At 41.3% G+C, this 26,941-nt stretch overlaps 1 protein-coding gene across 3 annotated transcripts in view; it reads left to right on the top strand.

The window, feature by feature from the left end:
* The window catches only part of LOC124605225 (G protein-coupled receptor kinase 2), a 173,549-nt gene that overhangs the window by 74,272 nt on the left and 72,336 nt on the right, over nucleotides 1-26,941 (top strand). For all 3 annotated transcript variants that reach the window (XR_006978624.1, XM_047136775.1, XM_047136776.1), the window contains one exon: nucleotides 20,068-20,258. Coding sequence is in view for 2 of the 3 variants with exons in the window: in XM_047136775.1 (XP_046992731.1) it covers nucleotides 20,068-20,258 (191 nt within the window). In the remaining variant the exon portion in view is untranslated. The remainder of the gene's footprint in view (nucleotides 1-20,067; nucleotides 20,259-26,941) is intronic.

Genomic DNA, 26,941 nt, shown 5'->3' with positions numbered 1-26,941 from the left:
GCCTTTTCACATTGATCAACATCCTCAAATCATAAAAACAATGACAGGTAATCGGTATTGTAGTGGAGGTTTCAGACTGCCTGTTCTCCATGTATTGTATCTGTGTTTGTGACAGTGTGCCACATCTGTATGGGGTAAGTACCTTGGTCCTGTGGATACATGTTATTAATGTTCTTGTTGACCTATGTCTTGTCTCAGTGCTATCTTTATGGTCAACATGTTTTGCTTTATAATGTGCTAACAGGTTTCAGGTACAAGTAAATTAACTTGAAGCTGTCCAGTGATGATGATTGGCTTTAAAGAGCATTGAGATTTATTCATGCTGTTCTTGATGATTTTGTGATTTGCAGTGTATTCCAGACAGATTATTTCCCAATGATGCAGTAGTTCTCATGTTCAGGTCTCTGTATGGCCTTCCAGTGTGTGTGGAGAACTCTTAATTGGCAGAGCTTGTTACGTAGTAGATTCATTAGTGTCTATCAGTGTGTGTATTCTTTGTATGTGACAGAACAAGGACTAATTATAGAGGTAAAAAGGCCTTAAGTCACTCTTCTTAAAACTGTCTAATTTTGCACTTGAATTTGAGCTGCAAGTAGTGTGTTCGATCTTAGTTTACAAGTAGGTGTTTTCTTTTGCTTTGTGAACTATTGTACATACATTGACCCTTCTGGCAGCGATATTCAATAAACTTCTGCCATCTTGGATTACACTGTAGAATAGAGAAGAGAAGAGAAGAGAGAAAAATGATACAAGCAACAATTTTGTCTATAACGAACCCGTAATGTATGGCTGGAACTGCTAACTAATGTGTATTCCCGATTATAAGAAGAAATTTCTTTCCCAAATCCATTTTTTGAAAAAGTAGGATGTGTTTAAGTTTGGAAATTGAGCTATTGCTGCTGAGGTCAACACTTTTGTGTCATGTAATATATTAATATAGGGATCGTCTCGCATTTAAGAGATGAAGATTTTGACAGTTGAGGTGCCTGTTTATCCAAACTGCCTTTTACAATAATCAAATTTTCAGAATGAAAGCAATAAACAGACATTTGTCTGCTTGTGTCTGTGTATGTGCGGATGGATATGTGTGTGTATGCGAGTGTATACCTGTCCTTTTTTCCCCCTAAGGTAAGTCTTTCCGCTCCCGGGATTGGAATGACTCCTTACCCTCTCCCTTAAAACCCACATCCTTTCGTCTTTCCCTCTCTTTCCCTCTTTCCTGATGAAGCAGCCGTTGGTTGCGAAAGCTAGAATTTTGTGTGTATGTTTGTGTCTGTTTGTGTGTCTATCAACCTGCCAGAGCTTGCGTTTGGTAAGTCACATCTTCTTTGTTTATATGTAAAAAACAAAGATGATATGACTTACCAAACAAAAGCGCTGGCACGTCGATAGACACACAAACAAACACAAACATACACACAAAATTCAAGCTTTCGCAACAAACTGTTGCCTCATTATATATAGCTTCCCGTTACCCACCAGGCCTCAATCTCCGCTAATTTCAAGTTGCCGCCACTCATCCCTCACCTGTCATTCAACATCATCTTTGCCTCTGCACTTCCGCCTCGACTGACATCTCTGCCCAAACTCTTTGTCTTTAAATATGTCTGCTTGTGTCTGTATATGTGTCACATCATCTTTGTTTTTATATATATATATATATATAGAGGGAAACATATGATGTGACTTACCAAATAAAAGTGCTGGCAGGTCGACAGACAAACAAACATACACACAAAATTCAAGCTTTCGCAACAAACTGTTGCCTCATCAGGAAAGAGGGAAGGAGAGGGAAAGACGAAAGGATGTGGGTTTTAAGGGAGAGGGTAAGGAGTCATTCCAATCCCGGGAGCGGAAAGACTTACCTTAGGGGGAAAAAGGGACGGGTATACACTCGCACGCACACACACACACACGTCTTTAAATATGTCTGCTTGTGTCTGTATATGTGTGGATGGATATGTGTGTGTGTGTGTGTGTGTGTGTGTGTGTGTGTGTGTGTGTGTGTGCGCGAGTGTATACCCGTCCCTTTTTCCCCCTAAGGTAAGTCTTTCCGCTCCCGGGATTGGAATGACTCCTTACCCTCTCCCTTAAAACCCACATCCTTTCGTCTTTCCCTCTCCTTCCCTCTTTCCTGATGAGGCAACAGTTTGTTGCGAAAGCTTGAATTTTGTGTGTATGTTTGTGTCTGTCGACCTGCCAGCACTTTCATTTGGTAAGTCACATCATCTTTGTTTTTAGATATATTTTTCCTACGTGGAATGTTTCCCTCTATATATGCTTGTGTCTGTATATGTGCGGATGGATATATATATCTGTGTGTTGTGTGTGTGTGTGTGTGTGTGTGTGTGTGTGCGCGTGCGAGAGTATACCTGCCCCTTTTAACCCCCTAGGTAAGTCTTTCCACTCCCGGGATTGGAATGACTCCTTACCCTCTCCCTTAAAACCCACATCCTTTCGTCTTTCCCTCTTTCCTGATGAAGCAACCGTGGGTTGCGAAAGCTTGAATATTGTGTGTGTGTGTGTGTGTGTGTGTGTGTGTGTGTGTGTGTGTGTCTATCAACATACCAATGCTTAATAGATGCTGTGACTTACCAGATGGGAAAGCGCTGGTAGATAGACACAATAAAAAACACACAAACACACACACACAAATATCAAGCTTTCGCAACCCCCGGTTGCTTCATCAGGAAAGCAACATGATGAAGCAACTGTGGGTTGCGAAAGCTTGATATTTGTGTGTGTGTGTGTGTGTGTGTGTGTGTGTGTGTGTGTGTGTGTTTTTAATTGTGTCCATCTACCAGTGCTTTCCTGTTTGGTAAGTCACAGCATCTTTTTTTAATATATTCTTCCCATATGGAATATTTCTTTCTATTACTGTTTTCCATTTGATTGATGAGTGAACGACTGATATTTTGCCTCATTAACACATATAAGAGCCAATGAAACAGATGTTGTCTTATTACTATTTTTCTTCCACTGAGCTCAGGGACCCACAGGTTTGATGATGTATGCTGTTAGAATGTGCAGAGTTCCGTTTCAGTAGGGTTCTACTGTTGTTGGCCAGTGTTCACTTGTCAGAATATCTATTCCTACGATTTCCAGAGTGGTGAAATATATGCTCTGTTAAGATTTGCAAAGAGCCCTTACATCCTTTCCCTCTGTCAAATACATTACGGTTTTAACATTCATTTCTGATTCTTCTAATGAGATATGTCCATTCAAATGTAAAAATTGGCTGCAGAAGATGCTGCAAAATTAAAAACATCCATGACAGGAATACAAACAATATTTTCCTGATCAATATCAAAATTCTTTTATTCTCAACTGGCAGGTAAATATAGAACATGCATATAGTTTCTTGATAACGTCCTGAATAAGGGCTCACAATTTCTTGATTGGCTAAAGATGGTGGAAGTTGGTAGACTTTGGACTAAGAGTGTTTTTTTGTCTGGCCACTGCCAACATTGACGATCTGAAAATGAAGTACCTGTGTGTATCGCACCCATTACAAAGCAATTGTCATGCTGTGCCAAACGAGGTAGTATGTGTGTAGTGTCAGCATTGCTTGAAGAAAATGCAGCTTATTCTTCCCATGGCTGTTGATGTGTTGTGCTTTGGTAGTTGGAGCTTATTTTCTCCGCTCCTTGCATCTCACATGAAAACTGTCTCAAGTAAAAGAAGCAAAACACGTATGGCAATAAACAAACTGCATTCAATTATTTGCATAGACGGAACATATCTCCACGAATTTATAGCAACTAAGGGAGAGACAGAAAAAGGATGAAAAAATGATGGTAACTATACATTAACTGCAAGCAGACATGTTTATTTTGTGAAAATAGTAAACTATGGCTCTTCATATGATAACCTTATAGAACAATGGGCCCATAAGCCACAAGAGCAGTGGTCACCCCTTTACTATTCAGCAGATAATATACCCGATGGTGAGATTCTCAGCCAACTGCAAAATAGAAAACTGGATGAGAAAGTGATGTCAACCCTAAACAGGAAAATATTAATTATAAAAAAATCTTACCAACACTTGTCTTTGTTGATTCTTCCGTTCAGGTAACCATGTTCAAATTCCGCGACATTTCAATGTGTGTCATTCTCACTATCTTCACCAGAAGATGAGGAGAATAACACTCTTAGAAACATTGCAGAATTTGAACGAAACCACCCAGATGGAAGTCCAGAAAGATTTCATCCATAGTACAAGCCAGGAAAACCTACATTCGCATGTAAAACTTGTATTTTCATGTGAATTCACAAATTTTAGGTACTAATTGGGCTGTAACTATTTTTTCTGGTTGAAGTATCACTTTTGAGTGAAACAGTGTTTGTTTGTTTGTTTCTTTTATTCTTCCTTCCTTCCCTTCCTTCCTTCCTCCGACTCTCTCACTTTTTGCAAAAACTGTTCTTGTCTACTGATTTTGGTTGAAACAGATCTCGCACCAACAGATACAGGAAAGTTCTTGGTACAGTTTTGCAGTACAGAACTATTAAAATGCAGCAAAATATGGCAGCTGAAAATTTGACATCGGGTGTATTCAGTTCAGCAGAGCAAACGAAAATATCTAATCAACTGTTGGTGTACAAAGTGCTCATCCCTCCTGCCACCAGCCAGGCAATTGTCCTTGTCCTGGGGAAGAGGAGTAATTATGATGGCAATTACATGCTGCCGCGATTCCTTTGTGCCTTGCTATGAGATCAGAAACTAGAACAGGAGCCATTCATAATGTTAAATGACGACAAAGCAAGTTTTGTGCAGACATAAAATACTCTGTCCTAGTGATGAATGGTACATTGGCGGGAAAAAAACTTTTCAGATGGTCATGTTGAAGTGTCACCATCAAAACTTAAATGTCGTTTGAGATCTTGCGCACATGCTGACCTGTTTGATTTGTATATTATCTAATGAAAACAGGTTTGATTGTGTGTGGCAAGTAGTATGATTTCATGATTATTAAAATAACGCGGTTGTGGGTTCTAGTAGCATGCGATGGGTTATTTTTTAAGTTCTGTGAGAATTAAAAAATTTTCAGTGTCAAATGTAGACCTTAAATACTTTATTAAAGGCCAATTCAGTGATTGATACCAGGTGTTCTGAAATTATACCAGCTGTTGGGGATCACAGTTTACTTCAGGATGTAACGAGTGTGGTCTGACAGGATCTGAAGTGTGATAGAAGTAGTTATGCTTTACAGCATCTGTTAATGCCGTCACAGAAGAGGTAGCTGGTACGTGTAGGTGCAGGAATTAGCTTGTAGGATCATGGAGAAATGGGGATGATGTTGGATCAGCTAACTGAAGACAAGATGTGATTTAAAGCTGTTGAGAGTGTTGCAGACCATATTATGAAATTGATCGTGGACATTAAAATTTACCACACAAACTGATTATTGTTTTGTCGATATTTGATGTCTCTTATGGCGTAGAGTGGCCTAACTAACATCCTTGCAAATGTTATTTGATTGTGGCAGTTGTAAAAAAATGTTTTGAGAATATTTTTCTCTGTTCTCTTACATACTTTTTGAATTATGAAATTTTTCTCAGAGAATTGACTCTAAAGGTATACTACACCATAGTTTTCTTCTGATAAGATTCCAGTTAAGCATATACTGTTAACGTTAGAAACATGTTGTTGTTGATCAGTTTGCTTCACTGACACACAGCTGTTGCCAGTTGTACAAACAGCACAGCTGAGGGTTTCTGTAGTGTTTGTTTGACCTCCTTTTGGTTAACAAAGTGCAAAGTTACTTGATGTGTATTGTGCATTCTTGTATTGTGTACTGTGCATTCTTGCCAGTGTGTTAGTGAAAATAAAGCGTGTAAGGCTTCTAAGACAAAAAGGTGTGTGGAAAACTGGAATATTGTTAATTCTGCAATAGGTTATGACCCTTTTGAATGTTTGTGAAAATTTGTCTAATCCAGCTTTACACGATGTACTGTACTTGTCAAATTTTTTGTTTATGGCTAATGGTAAATAAAGACTCTAAAATTGGGGCTCTGTTGTAGTTTTTTCCGTGTTTATCTTTATTTCATACAATTGCTTGATAACTGGCAATACAATATGTGGTATGTGTTGTCACTGTCAAGTGGCTAAGCAGTTTAGTTGAATAATGAAGTGCTGAGACAGATTGGTAACTTCCCGTACACAACAAACTACATATGTTCTATGCAAAGAAAATGTTTCCAAAAGCCTGATTGTATGATGTACCTTATTCTGCAGATATACGTAACAAAATTCATAATGGCAGAATTGATCATCACTTTATAGCCAAAATGTACTTATTTACTAACAGAAATTATGAATCAACTACGTGCAGAAAAGAAAAAAAAGTACATTGTAATTGGAGCTGTTGCTCAGACAAAGAGAAGATATCTTAATGTCTTCTATGTTGATTATAAAAGCACCTCGGATTGCCTGCCAACAGTTGCCTATTGAGAAAATTAGGTACATGTGGAGTCCACTGAAAGACTACAAAAATTTGTGCAAGCAACCATAGGTATCAAAATATCTGTTTATGGAGCAACTGTCAAAAATAGAGAAAACCTGGAACGTTGAAAAATATTCTAAGCACCTGTATAGATATGGGCTGGCTATGTCTCTATGGGAAAACCACATACAGAGACTTCTCCATCACAGAAGACAGCTCAAAATATTACAGACTAGATCATCTTTTCTATATAGATGACATATCATCATATGCAGCCTTCCACGGAAATCAGTGAGCTCTTTGTGTGAAACCTTCATACACATATGACCGACTATCAGTAATTGTGGATAAATTTTAAAATAGTGATATTCAAACAGAGAACACTTTGAGAAATTGTACTTGACCATCATTATGAGCTGTATAGATTAGAAGAGATGTGACATTTGCAACTCATTAAGATAACAGAAAAATTATATTTCAAAAGAATTGGAATCGCTGTAAATGCCATCTCCTAAGAATGAAGACAATTAAGAAGCTTCCTGGCAGGTTAAAAGTGTGCCGGACCAAGACTCGAACTCGGGACCTAGGCAAAAGTCCCGAGTTCGAGTCTCGGTCCGGCACACAGTTTTAATCTGCCAGGAAGTTTCATATGAGTGTGCACTCCGCTGCAGAGTAAAAATCTCATTCTGAAGACAGTTAAGGTTTTTACAATACTAGCTAGCTGACTGACATTGCCTGGGTGTATATTTATTCTGATTCTGTTCGTCCATGTCCTCCTCACTTTCTCTCTGTCCATCTTTTTGTGTCTTCCTCCTCGTCCCCTTCTATGTGTCTTCCTCCTCGTCCCCCCCCCCCCCCTCTATGTCTTCCTCCTCGTCCCCCCCCTCTATGTGTCTTCCTCCTCGCCCCCCCTCAATGTCTTTTCCTCCTCGCCCCCCCCTCTATGTGTCTTCCTCCTTGCCCCCCCCCTCTATGTGTCTTCCTCCTTGCCCCCCCCCTCTATGTGTCTTCCTCCTCGCCCCCCCCTTCTATGTGTCTTCCTCCTCGTCCCCTTCTATGTGTCTTCCTCCTCGCCCCCCCCCCTCTGCGTGTCTTCCTCCTCGTCCCCCCCCTCTGTGTGTCTTCCTCCTCGTCCCCCCCTCCCTCTGCGTGTCTTCCTCCTCGTCCCCCCCTCCCTCTGCGTGTCTTCCTCCTCGTCCCCCCCTCCCTCTGCGTGTCTTCCTCCTCGTTCCCCCCTCCCTCTGCGTGTCTTCCTCCTCGTCCCCTCCCTCTGCGTGTCTTCCTCCTCGTCCCCCCCTCCCTCTGCGTGTCTTCCTCCTCGTCCCCCCCTCCCTCTGCGTGTCTTCCTCCTCGTCCCCCCCTCCCTCTGCGTGTCTTCCTCGTCCCCCCGCTCTGCGTGTCTTCCTCGTCCCCCCGCTCTGCGTGTCTTCCTCGTCCCCCCGCTCTGCGTGTCTTCCTCGTCCCCCCCGCTCTGCGTGTCTTCCTCGTCCCCCCCGCTCTGCGTGTCTTCCTCGTCCCCCCCGCTCTGCGTGTCTTCCTCGTCCCCCCGCTCTGCGTGTCTTCCTCGTCCCCCCGCTCTGCGTGTCTTCCTCGTCCCCCCGCTCTGCGTGTCTTCCTCGCCTCCCCCCCCCCTCTGCGTGTCTTCCTCGTCGCCCCCCCCTCTGCGTGTCTTCCTCGGTGTCTTCCTCGTCGCCCCCCCCTCTGCGTGTCTTCCTCGTCGCCCCCCCCCTCTGCGTGTCTTCCTCGTCGCCCCCCCCCTCTGCGTGTCTTCCTCGTCGCCCCCCCCCCTCTGCGTGTCTTCCTCGTCGCCCCCCCCCCCTCTGCGTGTCTTCCTCGTCGCCCCCCCCCTCTGCGTGTCTTCCTCGTCGCCCCCCGCCTCTGCGTGTCTTCCTCGTCGTGCCCGCCCCCCCTTCCCCCTTCCCCCGTCCCCCCTTCCCCCCTTCCCCCGTCCCCCCTTCCCCCGTCCCCCCCTCGTCCCCCCTTCCCCCGTCCCCCCTCGTCCCCCCTTCCCCCGTCCCCCCCTCGTCACCCGTCCCCCGTCCCCCCCCGTCCCCCGTCCCCCCCGTCCCCCGTCCCCCCCCGTCCCCCGTCCCCCCCGTCCCCCGTCCCCCCCTCGTCCCCCGTCTCCCCCTCGTCCCCCGTCCCCCCCTCGTCCCCCGTCCCCCCCTCGTCCCCCGTCCCCCCCTCGTCCCCCGTCCCCCCCTCGACCCCCGTCCCCCCCTCGACCCCCGTCCCCCCCTCGACCCCTGTCCCCCCCTCGTCCCCTGTCCCCCCCTCGTCCCCCGTCCCCCCCTCGTCCCCCGTCCCCCCCTCGTCCCCCGTCCCCCCCTCGTCCCCCGTCCCCCCCTCGTCCCCCGTCCCCCCCTCGTCCCCCGTCCCCCCCTCGTCCCCCGTCCCCCCCTCGTCCCCCGTCCCCCCCTCGTCCCCCGTCCCCCCCTCGTCCCCCGTCCCCCGTCCCCCCCTCGTCCCCCGTCCCCCCCTCGTCCCCCGTCCCCCCCTCGTCACCCGTCCCCCCCTCGTCCCCCGTCCCCCCTCGTCCCCCGCCCCCCCTCGTCCCCCGCCCCCCCCCTTCCCCCGCCCCCCCCTCGTCCCCCGCCCCCCCCTCGTCCCCCGCCCCCCCTCGTCCCCCGCCCCCCCCCTCGTCCCCCGTCCCCCCCTCGTCCCCCGTCCCCCCCTCGTCCCCCGTCCCCCCCCTCGTCCCCCGTCCCCCCCTCGTCCCCCGTCCCCCCCGTCCCCCCCTCGTCCCCCGTCCCCCCCGTCCCCCCCTCGTCCCCCGTCCCCCCCGTCCCCCCCTCGTCCCCCGTCCCCCCCGTCCCCCCCTCGTCCCCCCCTCGTCCCACCCGTCCCCCCCCTCGTCCCCCCTCGTCCCCCCTCGTCCCACCTGTCCCCCCCTCGTCCCCCCTCGTCCCACCTGTCCCCCCCTCGTCCCCCCCGTCTCCCCCCTGTCCCCCCCTCGTCCCCCCCTCGTCCCCCCCTCGTCCCACCCGTCCCCCCCTCGTCCCACCCGTGCCCCCCTCGTCCCACCCGTGCCCCCCTCGTCACCCCCCCTGTCCCTGCCCGCCCCCTCGTCCCCCCCCCCCCTGTCCCTGCCCCCCCCCCCCGCCACCTCGTTACCCATCCCCCCCTTCTCTGCCCACCGCCTCGTCTCCTCTCTCTGTGATAAGTTTGATCGACAGAAACATGCAGAAAATTATTTTATGATGGAAAAAAATGAGCCACACACCAGTTACCAACTAAAGCAAAGAAGTCTCCCCCTTCAGGTATTAGATAAAATGAGGCGTTCCTAAAGGAACATATTATGAGTTTATTTTCTTTGCTTTTGGATATAGATTAATTGTTTTTAAGATAATTGCAATTTACATTCCAATATTCTTTTCACACACCAATTTAAAGTCCTGCCAATTGTTGTAATAAAATTTGTGAACTATCAAATTTACCTCCTAGCTTTCCTGATTATTATTTATCAGTAGGATAAATCGGTTTACTGATACTTGTCATTCCAAGCCTTGTCATATTGCTTAAATATTGTAAATTTTCCCGAGACAGAACTCACAAGCATATAAAGGGAACCTAAAATTCTGCTTAAGTAGTATGAATTTATCCGGAGTAAGTTTAGCAGTTTCCTGATCACCGTACACTCATTGTTCAAAATGCATTACATTATTTTATAAACAAGTCTCAGCTCTAGAATAATTGCAAAATGTTTCAAATATGTGGTAGAATTGCATTTGTCTAAATCTGCTCACCTCTGTGGAATCACCTGAAGATTACATCTGCAAATGAGGAATAGTAGGCTACAAAACTGATAACTCTGAGCAGTCTCATATTGATGTGAGATTGTCAAAAGCTTGGCTGTTGAAATGGGGAAATTTTATGATCAGAAACTCAAAAATTCATTTTGGAAATGCTGAAGGTTTACTACCAACAAGTAGGGAATCAAAACTTTAAAATAACAGCAGTGAATACACACACACACACACACACACACACACACACACACACACAGGGTGTACATAAAGTCTTGGAACCCTTTCAATTATTTATTGCACAAGGACCAAACATTGTACAGATATCATACATATGTCATTTTGAAGAGAAACCCAGAAAGGTTCCCCCCCCCCCCCCCCCTCCCCTCCCCTCCCCTCCATGTATACCACCACAGCATAGTTTGGTAATTTGCTGATAGTCAGCACTAGTTACAAACATGGTGAGTTCAGGTGCGGAGCGAGCTTTCTGTTTGTTGGAGTTCGACAGAAACAAGTGTGCCACAGCTGTTCAATGGATGTTTAGAAACAAGTAGGGGTAAGAAGCCACCAACAAGGAAGGTCATTTGCCACTGGCACAACAAATTTGTTACAACGGGTTGCTTATGCCCGGCAAAGAGAAGTGGATGTCACAGTGTGAGTGAAGTGAATGTGGAGCGCCTATGAGAGACATTCATATTGCTGGTGGTGGTGGTGGTGGTGGTGGTGGTGGTGGTGGTGAACAAGAAACAAACTTAAAATATTAAATAAAAAATCAGTGGAAGCCATTAAAAACATTGACTACCATACGCACAGTGATGGACCACAAGGCCACACCATGACATCAGACACAAGTTTCTGTTGTGGCCACCAGTGGGCAAACAGTATCAGGTGTAAGGTTCTGCTGTGGCTGCCGGCAGCACTGTCAGTGTGTTAAATCACCTGTTATTGTTTGCAGTACCGTTATTACTCTCAAGAGACTTCTAGAAAATAGGTCTCGAGTCTTAAAATAGTTGTAAAAAAAAAATACACTACCTGTCAAATTGTCTTCATCATCTTGCCATGGATATTTTGTTGAGTCCCACTATTATGACCACATCCTAGATGTTAAATTTGTTACACAGAGCTGCCAGTGTAAGTAACATGGTGTGTGCAGATGTGGTAAATGTTTGTGATTAACATACTACCTATATTAACATGCTATCTATATGCATTTTCACCTCTTTAATGAATAAAAGAAACTATGTTTTGCAGTTGCAAAAGTAGATGTTCATTTGTATTTGTTTCAAAGTTGGTGGGGGCAGCAGTTCTTAAATTGTGCAGTTTAAACATTGTCCACTTGTGTGTGTGTGTGGCATAACTGTAACATGAATTTCAGTGTCACTATTGTGAATAATAATTGAAGCTAAATAAGCTGTTGAAGACAGAGATGAGTGTTGACACCTGCTGGGTATAGGAAGGATGCAGATACCATGTGCATATGCTAAAAATGCTGTACCAATGGAAACAATGTAATTTATCAGACAATATCAAAGCTGGAATTCTGCATTTGCCAATGAGCCATTTTGTAAAGTAGGTGGATGGTGATGCTGCTCGCATTGAGTATTTGTTTAGAGGAGCAAGATGAAGACATAATTTTATGTCTTTGACCTTCAAATTCTATCGAGTTTAACATTTGCAGGGTTGACGCTACTATGTAACAACATGAGCTACTAGACCAGTGCTGAAGATACTTGTAAGATTACATATCCTCAAGTGTATCGCTCAGTCTAGCTTTGAAGTTGCGCACGTGTGCTTGTATGAGCAACAAAGTTTGGGGGAACATTGTTTTAGATACTACCTAGCTTTTCAGCTGTGCACTTGTGTTGTTACAAGTAACAAAGTCTGAGGGAATGTTATTCTGCAAACAGCTTTATTTTATTGTGCAGAATTGTCTGTAACATGCATTGTTTGAAATGGCAGCTAATCAACTGACACAAAAATCTTATTTCATGAAGAAGAGTAGGTTTAACAAAAAGTTTCACAGTGAAATCTGTGTACAAAATAGTGTTTGCATATTCATTCTACTAGCAGTACATCAATGGATTTCTGTTGGCTACTACCTACAGGTGACGTACTTCAACTTGTAGCTGAGGAAATAAGAACAATGTTGTTACAATATCTGCAAATGAAATATAAAGGATGGTTTTACAAATTGTAACTGGAAACCTATAATTACAGAAGAAATACTCGTCTTGGGAATTTCATAACATACGGGTAACATGAAATTCAGCATATTCCAAGCCTATTGGGAAGATATCCACTCTTCGAAAATAGGGAAATAGTGATAAGTGTGAGTACACAGATATATGATTATCATATGCTCATTACATTGTGCTAAAAATTCAAAAACAGATTTAGATGATTGATTATACAAAGAATGGCCTGTGCTAAATTATTTTGATAGACTGTGTCAAGTGTGTTACTCAGAGACATATGTTGGATTGAATCAGTGATCCTTTGGAGGAGGAGATTGTCTAAATGACAATCTATACAAAGCAAAAGAAATATCGCATGAAGATGTACTTGCTAAACAATCTGAATGCTTTTATAAATAAATGTGCTGTGTCCACTGATACTTGACAGTACAGTCGAGAAAGTTGTACTGAAAAGGTCATTTTCCATTTGTTGGATAACTTATACAATAACTGTGTTTTACCTAAACTTATTTTGAACCTGGAATGTGCTAGGGTTAAACAGGAGGAACATTACTAAACAAGCTGTATGCCCAGATGGTGAGAAGAAAATACAACTGCTCAGTTTTGTAAAGGAAGGCGAGAAACTAAATTCACTTCCACCTAATTTCCTGACAAACCAGTAAAAAAAAATGAATTTATGCTGACAAATAATTTCAAAACCAGTGCTAGTTGTCAGGTATAACACAAATGTATCTGGTACAGATAGGCAGATGCTGTCTTGTTATTCATATGAGCAGATACCCATCCTAAAAAAAGTATTCTTTTATATTATTGAACATGTTACTTTTTACTTCACATTGCCTGTACAACAAATATTCAGGTAGTGAAATAATGATCTTTCAAAGTGCAGATTAAAAATTATAAAGGGACTACTTCCGCAACGGAAATTCAAAGAGTTATCGGAAAGAGAAATCAGAAGAGAGCACATGTTGTGCAAAAGCATGAACCAAGCGATGTGAAAAAGCATGTCATTAGGGAAAAATGTAGAAAGTGCAGTGAATGGGGCAAGTCTTCTGACACAACAAATGTCCAGAAATTGTCTAAACAGTCCTTGTAGAGAAATATACTTTTGGGGCACAGTTTAACACCATAAAACAAATACCATTAAAAAGTACTATATATAATGTAATTGGATAGATAAAAAATCTACACACCAAGTGGCGGCAGAACACTTGTATAAAAATGAATATGCAAGCTTTTTGAGCCATTGGCTCCTTCTGGCAGAAGAGTTGAAGGGGAAGGAAGAGGGTTGAAGTAAAAGGACTGCTAAGATATAGGAAATGGGGAGAGTTTGACCAGAACCCTGCTTCAGAGGAAACTTACTGAGCGGGGTGAGAAGGAAAAGACAGGCTACACCGGATGACGTTTGAAAACCTTAAATTTTTGCCTGTTTTCACGACTTTCCCCAGCACAATTTTTTTCCCATCATAATTATTTTGGTATCATATTGTCCACTTTTCTGGCAAGAAATTTTTGCCTACTCTGTGCCTCTTGTGAACCCTTCTCTGTTACCATAATTTTTGTATGAAATTTTTTTGATCTTTTTTGTTAGTTCCCTTCAACCCCCCCCCCCCCCCCCACCCCCCCCCGCCACTGCTTCATTCTTACCGCTCCCGCCATCTCTAATACTTCAACCTTCCTATCTTGACCTTGATGAATCACATCACACATTACATTCAGTCCTTTCAAAAACATGCTTTTGCAGTATCAAAAACAAGGTCCAGCATTCTGTTTCTTGAAGTCTGCTTGTCCCTGGGAGTTACCCTAAAAGACCCTAATGTTGAAAGTCCCTTTTTCTGGTTAAGCCTCTCTACACCAGCCCATGTTTTCAAATCTCATCCGGTGCTGTTCCCAACAATCAGTCTTTCCTTCTCATGCTGTCTGATAAGTCTCTCCAGACCCAGTGTTGTGGCCACTTTTCCAAACTCTCCTCATTTCCTAAATCTCACCAATCCTCATCCTTTACCCCTCTTCCTTCCCCTTGAACCCGAAGGAGGAGCCATTAGGTCCAAAAATGTGCAAATTTAAATACATCTTTATATCTGTGTTCTCACGCCGCCTCTCGGTGAGTGGTTTTTTTTACTTATCCAATTACATTACATAATTACTAAAAATACATTGTATGATTAATCCTGGATTCTGTTTGAACTGCTGTGTAATGACACATTACTAAGAGTACTGTTTGTGCTGTACTAGAAATTCTTAATAGTTTGAGAAAGATCTGTTCTATCACACACAATTTTTTCCTCAAATTTTAAAAATTGTTTCAATATTTTCATAGCACAGTGTTTGTTCTTCACTAGAGATGTACATGTGTGCCTTCTTCAAACTGTATTTTGTTTTGCATTGGCAATTAATCATAGGCTCTGTCAAAGTTGTTTGAAATAATGCTTATGATGTTTATAAGTGTCGGACGACATACAGACTTTATCAGTTATCCCAGTGTAACTGATGCTAATGTACATTTTTACATCTAGCACCTTATGTGCAGCTGTCAGTCTCAACATAAGCATAGAACATGAATTTCAAGCATCCTTAAAAGCTTATTTCTCAAGGATTAGTGGCTGCCACTGATGCCTGCAGTGAATGTGATAACCCAACTGGTTATATGTGGGGCTACAAGACCACAATGAATGCCGTCTTTCTTGTAAGACGTCTCTCCCCCCCCCCCCCCTTGCATACACCCTTGGGCAACTCCAGGAAACAGCAAAAAACACGCCAACTTTACATAAATACGGAGGCATGTCAGCACCTCCTTGAGTCCCATCTAGCTCATCTTTCCATGTTGTGCTGTAAATGGCACTGTGGATCATAACCATGCATCTCACAGTGGTTTGCAGAGTATAAATGTAGATGCAGAGGCAGATGATCGTAATACAGGGTGTACATAAAGTTTGGGAACACTTTCAATTATTTATTGTACAAGAACCGAACATTGTACTGGTATAATACATATGTTGTCTTGAAGAGAAACCCTGAAAGTTTTTTTTTCATGTATACAGCCACAGCGTAGTTTGGTAATTTGCTGATAGTCAGCGCTAGTCGCAAACATGGCAAGTTCAGGTGCGGAGCGAGCTTTCTGTGTGTTGGAGTTCAACAAAAACACTTTTCGCGCTAATGGGAAATTGAAGAGGCATAATTGTTGAATCTGGGGGTACAAAGCATCCACACGAATGCATTGACTTTGAGTGTGTTTTTTGTGCCTTGTCACGTCGAAAACTGTACGGGCCATTCTTCTTCGCTGAGAGCACTGTCACTGGATATTCCTATTTGTTGCAGCAATGGCTGATGCCTCAAATGCAATTGGACTCTCCATTAATCTTTCAACACGATGGGGCATCACCCCATTTTCATCGTGAAGTTCGTGGGTACCTGAACACGAAGCTGCCGCATCGGTGGATTGGCCATGCTACAGAAGGGGGTCAGCTGTTTCATGAAATTGCCTTCCCGGTCACCAGATTTCACTCCGTGTTACTTTTTTCTGTGGGGACACATTAAAGATCTAGTGTATGTACCGCCTCTACCATGTGCTAGCAGAGCTGTAGGAGAGAATATGGGAAGCGACTGCCACAGTCGAGGATCCATGCTGGGACGGGTATGGCAAGAATTCGAGTACCGTATTGACGTCTGCCGGGTCACTCATGGTTCACATATCGAATGTTTGTAAAAGACAGAGTTTCTGTTCAAAATGCAATATGTATGACATCTGTACAATGTTTAGTTCTTGTGCAATAAATAAATGAAAGTGTTCCCAGACTTTATGTGCACCCTGTAGTACGATTCCACTGGTTGTTTGCTATTTCAAGCAGTGTCTTCCCTTGTGTTTCCTTTTTAGAATAACTTGGTTCTGTACCTCCAATTTCTTTTTATCTGAAATGGGACTAAACAATCGTAATCAGTGTTATTACTATTACTATTATTATTATTATTAATTTATTATTATTATTATTATTATTATTATTATTATTATTATTATGTATTTATCTTTATATGTAATTGAATGATAATTTGCTATTCACTCGGTTCTCTCCTATCTTCAACTGTTACTACCTTCTCCAAATAGGTGTTACATTGTTTTTCCTGTCTTCCTTGAAGATTTATACTTATTAAAAGTTATCTGCAAGAGAAGATGAGGTCCACTGTGGATTGCAATAGACATATTTTGTTACAGTTCATATACTTTCCTTATTCCAGCAAGAGATGTTGCTGTATGAGAGGTGATGCTAGGAATTCTGTAGTGAAGAATGTGAAAGCCATTGGTAAGTCCATTGTTGATCAGATGTGTTGTAAGTGTAATTGCACCACATCCAGAACGTAAAAGCAGTTCTCAGTTAACTTTAAAGGTTGAACTGTAATTATGTAGAGATCCAATGGCTTTTGAAAGTATTTAAAACCTATTGTATTGAGAAAGTTTGCCTAGCCATGCTGCTTCTTATGTCAAATGATGATATACAAAAATAAATTTTTGCAAGCATACACACATATCAGTCTCAAATCCTGCATTGTTATCTAAACACACTTCAGTATTACATTTGTTGGAAATCTAGTCTCGCTTTTCTCGTAGTAATATAAAATGATACCACCCAATTTAGAAACTTGTTTGGCAGCCCCTGCCTCTTCACGTATGTCAGTAACAAGTATAATTGTAGATATAATTGCTATTCTTTGTATCTAGAGATGAATATAAAGGAACTACTTACAAATTTTGGAGAAAACTTCTACGTTACTAGATCATTTGAAAGAAATTATGTAGTGAAGACTGTCATTGTGTGCTACTAACAAACAAGACTAATTTAGTGTTATTTGAAGTGCCTATTATGTTGATATTGATGACGTGTGTAGACTGAATAATGAAAGTTGACACACAATTCAGAGAATACACTGTTTATTATACTGACTATAAACTGCATTTACCTAAATTTCAAAGCTTTTATATAGCTGAAAAAACTAGTGCAGGACTGAAGTACAGTACACAAATAATAATTAAAAGCAAGATGTATGTATATCTGATGACTGTAAATTTAATCCTTCTTCCAATGATAAGGAAAGAGCAGTTGTGGGAGGAAAAAAAGAATGATTGTTCTTTGTGTGTGTTTGAGAAAAAAGAATAAATATTTATATATGAGGGGGGGGGGGGGGGTTGTATTAGTTTGAGATAAGAAACTAATGGCAGGAAAATATTTGCTTCTTTATTATCACTTTAATTTTATAGCAAAAATTAAACTCGTAGGTATTCATCTCAATGCACACTTTACAACAGTGCAATATACCTGTTGTTATTCATACAATGAAGCGTCTGTTAGGATCATACCACTCAGTTTGTCTTCTCTTTCTGCTGGGTTTTTACATGATGACCAATTCGTCTAACACTGTAGTAAATAATACATATGCGTGACATCTTGTGATGGCAATGGTGGTTCAAATGGCTCTGAGCACTATGGGACTTAACATCTGTGGTCATCAGTCCCCTAGAACTTAGAACTACTTAAACCTAACTAACCTAAGGACATCACACACATCCATGTCCGAGGCAGGATTCGAACCTGCGACCGTAGCAGTCGCGGATGGTGATGGTCTTGGCTTTGGCGTCATGGCTCCCCATCTAACAATGAAGGTAACTGTTGTTCTGGTGCACATGAACATTAATATTGAGGTGGCGTGGGGCAGTATATTGTTAAAATCACGTCCTCTTCTGAACAATAGATAGTCCCCAAAAGTATGGAAGCATGTCTTGAATAAACAACAGGTAACATGATCCAGTAAAATGGTTTGGTCGCAAATGAATTTGCACGAGCTGATTTGACTTGTTGATAGAGAATTGTTGCTGGTGATCTGAGACAAGCATTATGTAAGGATTTTCAATGCTCCAGATGTGGCTACTGCATTAATTGAAAACGCCAACAGAGTTGAGTTGTTATCAACGTGCAATCCAAAATGTAAGAAGTGCATCGCTTCAGTGCTGTGCTGAATAATCCGTTGACAGGCTTGAAATATGGGTTAAAAATCATTGAACTCCATGGCTTGCACTTATTGTTCGCAATAGGAGTGTCGTTGCTGCTCCACCAGTACTTGGCACACTGTATTCTTTGAGTCATGTGTTTCTGGGGCAAGGTGACAATCTTATTGACAAATCTTCTACCAAACACTCAAACACTGTGTCATCATATTATACTTTCTGAACAATTAATTACGTATCTTGAAACAAGGAATTTGGTTAGCCACATCACGAATACTGATGTTCACTGTGAAACTGGATAACTTTTCATTTTCTTGTGCCTTTATCTACATGAGTATGAACGGATTTGGTGCAGTTAATTTAATAGGTGGTTGAATGCCCTTTCTATTGCCATCCTGTTACTGCCCCCCCCCCCCCCCCCCCCCCCCAGCTCCCTGGCCAGAATGTGTGTGCTGCAACAGTCAGTGTATAAGTTGTTCATGTGAAAGTGAACAAAAGTTTTCTAAATGTTTGCAAAACATGTAACTGAGATGAGACTTGGGTTTCTGCCTGGTATTCACCTAGCAGTATGTGGGAAAGTGCCTAAAAACATATCCAGGCTGGCCAGCACACCTATCCTTGGCGTTAACACAACAAGAGGATTCAGTCTTGCCCGTCCCAGAACTGGCCCTTTAACATGCGCGGGTGTCCCGGTAGGTTTCATTGTAAAGCTGTATAACAAATAGTATGGCCATATAATACAGTGTACAGGTTGAGTTGTGTTTTTACATTTACGTATACCTTGATGCATCCTACATTCTTGAAAATTCTTCTCTTCATTATTTACAGAATATGATGAAGTATAAATCAATGAACAATACCAAAGCAGGTAGTGTTTCGCAAAAGCCATTGGTCTATCATACATAACAGTTGACAATTCCTGATCTGTGTAGTATTGGCATTTTAATGAGTGAATGTGGCACTTCTGATTCCTTCTTCCGGTTGTGAAATTGCAACTGTTTTTGGATGCAGAGGATGTAGTACCTATCATCTGGGCTTGTTCTAGTGTTGCTCAGTTAGTATGAAAAAGCAGGTGATACGTTGTGACCGAGGCAATGGACTTTGAGAACTTGGAGAACTGTTGCTTTACAGTTGCAGAGCACTGCAGTCATCTCCATAAAGTATTCTAAATTTTATTGCATGAAGTTGAAAAGTACTTTCCTTGGTCTCATCACTTGTCATCCTATTTTACAACTGAAGAAATTCCTGACCAGTGGACCATAGATAACATTCACACATTAGTTGAAATCCCAGGTGACACACTTCTCTGACTTGGATATACTAAAAGTTGAAATACTGAAATGTACTGAAAAGTAGATCAACAATTGCTGTCTCAGTAAACTGTTTGAGGTAAGTATGCTTTACTTTTATTGAGAGCCCTAAAGGATGCCTTACTTTGTTCATAATAATCATACATTAGATTATTTCACTCACAAGTAGATTACTCAGGAAACTGCTTTGAGTTAAAATTGTAATGACTCGTACATAGTTCTGGTATCATATATGAGAGAGAGAGAGAGAGAGAGAGAGAGAGAGAGAGAGAGAGAGAGAGAGAGAGAGAGAATGATCCGTTCAGATTTAGCTAAAATAGCTCCTAGTTTGATGTGTCCTAACATCTTTTCTCATATGAAGATTTTTTTTTTCTACAGTCAAGTGAAGCTGTAGATATTCTGAACAGTGAACTCACTGAGCATTGCAAGGAGAAACTGGCAGCTGGTAATAAGGACCTGTTTTTAGAATGTACAAATGCTGTAAAAACCTTTCTTGCTGGAGACCCATTTCGCCAGTTTGAATGTTCCATGTACTTCCATCGTTACTTGCAGTGGAAGTGGCTGGAAAGGTAAGTTGGAATTCTCTGTGTTTCAGTTAATATAGAATACAATTACAGAATTCGAAAATGTAAGTGAAGAACCTCATTTAAAGTTATTAAAAATATTATTTACCAGACACAAAAATTGCGGTGTTGACATATTGGGTGGTATTTTTACTGAAGAAGAAGCTGTAGAGAACTGGCAGGGAAAAAGCAAGTCAGTGTATTTACTGAAATGAGACATGTCAGCAACACCACAATTAAAATGAATAATATGCCCAGTGTTAAGCTTTCAGGATCAGGTAGTGTAAAACTGTTAAATTCTGTAGTGCGTGCGTGTGTGTGTGTGTGTGTGTGTGTGTGTGTGTGTGTGTGTGATGGTAAAAGGGTGGGTTAATGGAGAAGGGGAAGCAACCGACTATCTAGCTACTGAGGGAATACTGAACATATAACTAAAATTCAAATAGCGCTGAGTATCACAAAACAAAGCTCTTCTGCAGAGCTTGAAAGAACGTGTTAAAATAAGCTGTAATTCATAACAAAAGAATGAAGTGTATGGAATGTGTGCTTTAATTCCACCATGAAAACTATGGCGTTGAAGTTAAAGTGGACAGACAAACAAGCATAATGATAATATAAATTGTGAGTTTGACACAATACAGCCAGGCTTTAAGAGGTTGGGGTGGGTGTCTTAAAGGTACTCGTTCTTCCATGGTGACCGATGAAGAGGTATACTGTCTTGCCTACCATTTTCAGAGTTAATGGGTTAGAGTGGGAATCACAGGATATGATTTTACATTATTGTACATGTTCTGGTGCCTACACCCAATAAAGTTCTGTGGAGAAGGTAATAAATGAAGAGAATGGAAAATCACAAGGACGTCAAAGAAAATGGCTGCAGTGTTAAAAGTGATTCCTGTAATGCACCAGAATCACCATCAGAGTTGATTATGAACCCACGTATCATTGTTTTCATGTATGTAGAGTTGTGTTTGCATGCTGCATATCTCCCAAAGATATGGAACCCATCTTCTGGCATTACATTTTTGAATGCCTCTGCAGGAAAGAGAACTACTTCTGTTGATTCAAAATGATTGCCACATAATTGTGATGCAAGGCATGGGAAGTAAAAATGTTTCTCAAGGCATAATGTCAACTCTGTAGAAAGTGCAGCACATGCTCATTCTACTTTCTGCCTTACACTATTACCATCCATTTGGAAGTCTTGTATGAAATTACACAGTTGGGCAAGAAGTATGACTTACCACTTTGCCTAGGGTTCATAAGGGTGATTTCAACAAAATCTGTGTGAATGCCTGTTGAGAAACAAGGCATTGTTTCAAGTTAGGTGGGTGTATTGAAGAAATGCTGCAGACTCCACTAGGTATCTTCATTAGGACAGTAAGGAGATTCAGTTTCACCATAACTGTTCTCAGCAAGTTGTAAAGGAAGTTTTCAGGTCCTTAAACTGGGAAAATGAAGAGGAATGTGTATTGATATATCATCATCTAAACCATCTGCATTTTGCTAATGACATTGCACTGTTTGTCTCAATTGCTGTCAAACTTAAACAATGAATGTGTAAACTAAGTTGAAAAGCAGATTTGAAAATCAGTAACTGTAAGACTGAAGCTATGCCTAAACCTCACATTACAAAGAAAATTATGCAAATTAACAATTAATTGTTTTATAGTAGTTGAGAATGAAAGTTGTATGTAGACCAGAAGAAAAGTAAAAACAGGCTGCAGTGCTTTTAATGAACTAAAGAGGGTTTTCAGAAGCGAGCTTGTAAAATGTCTCAACAGGAAACTCTAAGAGTGTGTTGCTAGTTTTTACTTGTGGCTGTGAGACATAGACTGAAACAGACCAAGGTGACACTGTGATTGGCACACTGGACTTGTGATTGGCACACTGGACTTGTGATTGGCACACTGGACTTGTGATTGGCACACTGGACTTGTGATTGGGAGGACTATGGTTCAAATCCCTGTCCAACCTTCCAGATTTGATTTCTATGTGGTTTCTTTAGATGACCTAAGACAAATACTGGAATTGTTCCTATGGAAAGGACATGGCCAATTTCCGTCCCCAATTCAAGTTTGTGCTCATTTCTAGTGACCTCATCACTGACAGGTCGTTAAACCATAATCTTCTTTCATTCCTTCCTTCCTTTTGAATGCAAAAACTATTGGAAATCTTTAGGTTTCTCGGTGGACAATAAAAAGATTCATGTCAGAAATTATTGACAGAGATAGCAAATATTCTATCTTGTTCAGACCTCTTCACCTCTAAATGACTGTAGCAGCCTGCTTACATTTGAAACTACTTACTGTCTTCATACCTAGGTTTCCCTCTACAATTTTTATTCAAAAACTTCTTTCCATTACCAAATTGACTATTAGTTGATGCATCAGGATGTGTCCTATCAACTGAACCCTTCTCTTTCTCAAGTTGTGACGTAAATTTTTTCTTGTCCCAGTTTGACTCAGTACCACCTCATTAGTTATTCGATCTCCCCATTCAGAATTCTTCTTTAGCACCATATTGTAAAAGCTACTATTTCTTCTTTTCTGAACTGCTTGCTGTTACATTTTACTTCCATTCAAGATTACAATCCCAGACAAATACCTTCACAAAAAACTTCCTGGCTCTGAAATTGGTATTCAGTGTTAGAAAATTTCTCTTTCTCAGGAATACTTTTCTTGACAATGCCAGTCATCATTGTCATCTGCATTGTGACCATCATTAGTTATTTCGTTGTCCAAATAGCAAAAGTTAATTAGGCCTATTTCTTTTAGTGACTCATTTCTTAATCTAAACTAGATTTAATTCGACTTTTAAAAACTGTATTTAGTTTATAAAAAGCACTGCTGTCTACTCTTTGCTTTTCTTGTGCTCTGCTTCCAGTCACATTTTCCAATTTCCCCAAAAACAAAAACTTATCAACTGATTCTTTTACTTTGTTGTTAATTTGCATAATTTTCTTTTTGATGTGTTGGTTATGTATTACTTCAGTTGTACAGTAACTGACTTTCAAGTCTACTTTTAAACTTGGTTTACCCATTCTTTGTTTGTCTGTCTGTCTGCACTTGAGACAAACAGTGCAATGCCATCAACAAAATGAATGTGGTTCAGATTATGTTCCATTAACACACATTCTTCTTCATTTCTCTAGTTGAAGAACTTGAAAACTTCCTCTATGACTGCTGACAACGCTTATGGTGAAATGTAATCTGCTTTCCTGACTGTTCTTTAATCTCTGTATTTCTCACTAACCTGATGAAGAAATCTAATGCAAGCTGTAATGTTGATATAATTATATTTCTTCAGTTCACTCACGTAGCTTGAATCAGTCTCTTGTTTCTCAAGAAGCATGCCAATTTTGTTGAAATGAATCAAAATTTACCTAAACGCTTATGAATCCCAGACAAAGTGGTAATTCATGTTTGTTTCCCCACTGTATAATTTCATGCATGACTTCCAAATGTTGCCAACTGAGTAAGACAGAAAGAAGAGTGAGCATGTGCTACGCTGTCCATGGAGGTGTTTTACTTTTGTTGTTGGTCATCTTGTCTTGTCTTTTTCCATGACATTATCCATTCCATACAACCATGGATGGTTGACGGACAAAAGATTCTAAGAGGTAAAATATTACCAAGAAGACAACTTAATGACGGGTGGGCAAATGGTGTTAGAAAATTTGTAGGAGCGAAATTGGTGCATATAGCTGAAGCCCATAACGTATAAAAAATTGATTGAAGACCTAGTCAATACTGGTATGTTTTCTAGCCCTGTTTAACTTCCTTTAAAGTTCAAAACATCATCATCACTGTGGAGTTAGTCTATAGGAGTAGATGCAGGCAACCCTGGTGGTCTGATTGATTAAGTGAGGTGACAAAGTGGAAGGATACTAGATTCGTACTCTGGAGGATGGGAGCTCAAATCACTATCTCACATTCCAGGTTTAAATTGAAATTGGCCACTCCTTTCCCATTCTTGCTTGATTAAGTCTTGCATCACGTCGTATTACATTATCGGCGATATGCCAATAAATCTTATTCTCCATTCTTCCTTTGGTGCAGTCATATTATACTCCCTTGTGACACTCTCCTAACTGTATAGATTCGAGTCTGTTTCCTTGTTTAGTGAGGACATCAAATAGAAAGCATAAGAATTTGTTGCCAATGTATGATAGCTATTCTTAATCATTATTTGTTTCTGCAGCGGTGTGAAAAGAAAGTTCACAATATGGCTGATAAAAGTTTCTGAAGGGATGCCTGCACACTTACTTCGAAGTGTATGTTGGTAATGTAGGCTGCATCCAATCATAGAAATTTAAGTTGGCAGGAGTAGCAGCTGGTTTTGAGTAAGCAATGTAGTAACTATGAGGTCATCTCTTTTGTTACTATTGTCAGTGGAGAAGAAACTTTTATTTTCTGTGTAATGATAGCTTGGGGATGATAGTTATCAGAATTGCAGGATCTGTATATTCAGCCTGCTTTCCTCGTGGCAAGTGAAGCCATAGCCTTCTAGCCTATCATAGACTGTCTACACAATTTGAGAAATTTGTATTTTCTGGCATGTTGCTGTCATCTATTTAAGAGTTTGGTATATAATACCCTGTGCTAGCCTCCTATCAGCTGGCGGCAAGTTGACATGGTGCTGCTTAGTGGCTAACTGGAGAAATTTCAGACTGTAAATCAAAGGTTCAAGGTTCAAACCTCAAACATTCCTAAGATTTTTGGCATCACGTATGGCCTCATTCATATCTGGAAACGGATTGTATATCTGAAAAATATCAAGTTGCACCATTGTGTAGGTCCATGTTATGTCCATGTTAAGGTGCAAGTCCCTATATAACTGATTGGTAAGTCATTTCAGGGGACAGAGGAAGGCAGTGATACACCGGCAACATAAAACTGTGGCTCGGGAAGCACTTTGGTTTGAAAAACCTTTGGATTCAGGACTGTTTTACACTTGTAATCTGATACGATGACACATTGCCAACATCTGCTCTGAACTGCACATATGTACAGCATCTTAGTGGCCCTTAGTAAACTTTACCCTTGTGGCACAGAAAATTTCACAATGAGAAGAAGCAATTCTGAAGTGGTAATAGGTAGCCATTTCCAAGCAAACATTGAAGTTTTCGCTCTTAATGTAAATGTAGAAGATATCAGTATGTTCTCTTACTATGCATCAGCTACCATATTGATGTTTTTGGATGAATGTTCACCCAGTTCGTCCTCTCTTTGTCCTTTGTTTTCTCCAACATTTTTGTTCTGGACTGTATACTGTTTGTATTAAAAATAATGAATCATATTTTTTCTGATGTACAGTACACTTGCCCCAAGTGGATTTGGAAGGAGGAGAAGTCTCTTTCAAAATTCGCCTAGCATCATTTGCTTACAAGCTACTGTGCGATTTTACTATGGTTTATTTTACCCATGTATAGGCTCTTTATTTAGGTTCTGTTGAACCGTGTTGCACTATCAAATTTTCTGCAGGACTCAGAAAATAGATTATGGAGACATTAACCATGACCCAAGAAGTGCTCGAAAGTGAAATCCTATCAAATGCTGTTGTGTTCAGGTGACACAAGTGCATCAAAGACAGCTGAGAGAGAATGAACAGGTCAGAGGCCAAAGATATGTTCATTGTCTTCTTTGACACCAAGGGTGTTGCCATCATAAATTTGTAACTGAGGGACAGGCCGTCCAGATGCTTTATTCGTGGAAATGCTGAAAACATGGAAGAGAAGGGAAGGCAAAGGAAAACCATATTTATGCCTAATATTGTTGCTATTTGGAAGCTGCATAATTTCACTGCACCAAGCAACACTTGCTTCCTGGTCAACAACTACCACATCTGGAACAACACTGCAGTAATTCCCCAGACCTCCCTGCAATCCTGTTGTGGCCCTAGCAGATTTTTTACTGTGTCCCCAAGTGAAGACAGCCCTCTAGGACAACACAGTGGACACGCACAAGGTCAAAGCAACATTCAGAAAAAGAATTAAAAAGATTCCTTCCAAAGGTGGAAAAAACTTGTGACATAAGTGTGCCAAGACCCAAGAGTACTTTTTTGAAGAGTTTTAATTGTTTGTACATGTTGTCTCTTTTTGTAAGCCTCTCTTCCACAGTCACAGCTATACAAGTAACATAGGGTGTGAACCATCTTTTGTGATGAGCAAAGTCATTAATTCAAAAATTGTAGCCTATTAGAGAAATCACAACATTATGCACTAAAAAACACAAACTGAAATGTAAATTGTATGAAACACACTTGCACTTAGCTGACACCACAAACAACATTGCTCTTCTCTCCTATGCAATACACAAAGTTGAAGAACACACCTGTAACACCAAGGAACATGTAAAATAAAGACAAAAAAGCAAGTGAAAACACAGATTGACAGATACACTAAAACACTCCAACACAAACACAAAAGTAAATGAACATTAATATGAAATTTGATCTTAGAATCTGAGAACACACTACTATCTCAAGAGCAGAGGAATTGTATGACCACCAAGAACGTAGGTCCAAGAAGAATTCATAGATACAAGACATGAACATAATAAAATGAGAGCTGACAACAGTATCTGAAACTCTGAAAACAATTAGCGAGAAAATGCACAGATAAAACAAATGATAACCAAGGTTGACAAGTGGAAGTCAACAAGAGTACAGTAACAAAACACAAGAAATAT

Source organism: Schistocerca americana, chromosome 3 (assembly GCF_021461395.2).
Source record: "Schistocerca americana isolate TAMUIC-IGC-003095 chromosome 3, iqSchAmer2.1, whole genome shotgun sequence".
NCBI classification, from domain to species: Eukaryota; Metazoa; Arthropoda; class Insecta; order Orthoptera; family Acrididae; genus Schistocerca; species Schistocerca americana.
This window is presented reverse-complemented; position numbering and strand designations above follow the sequence as displayed.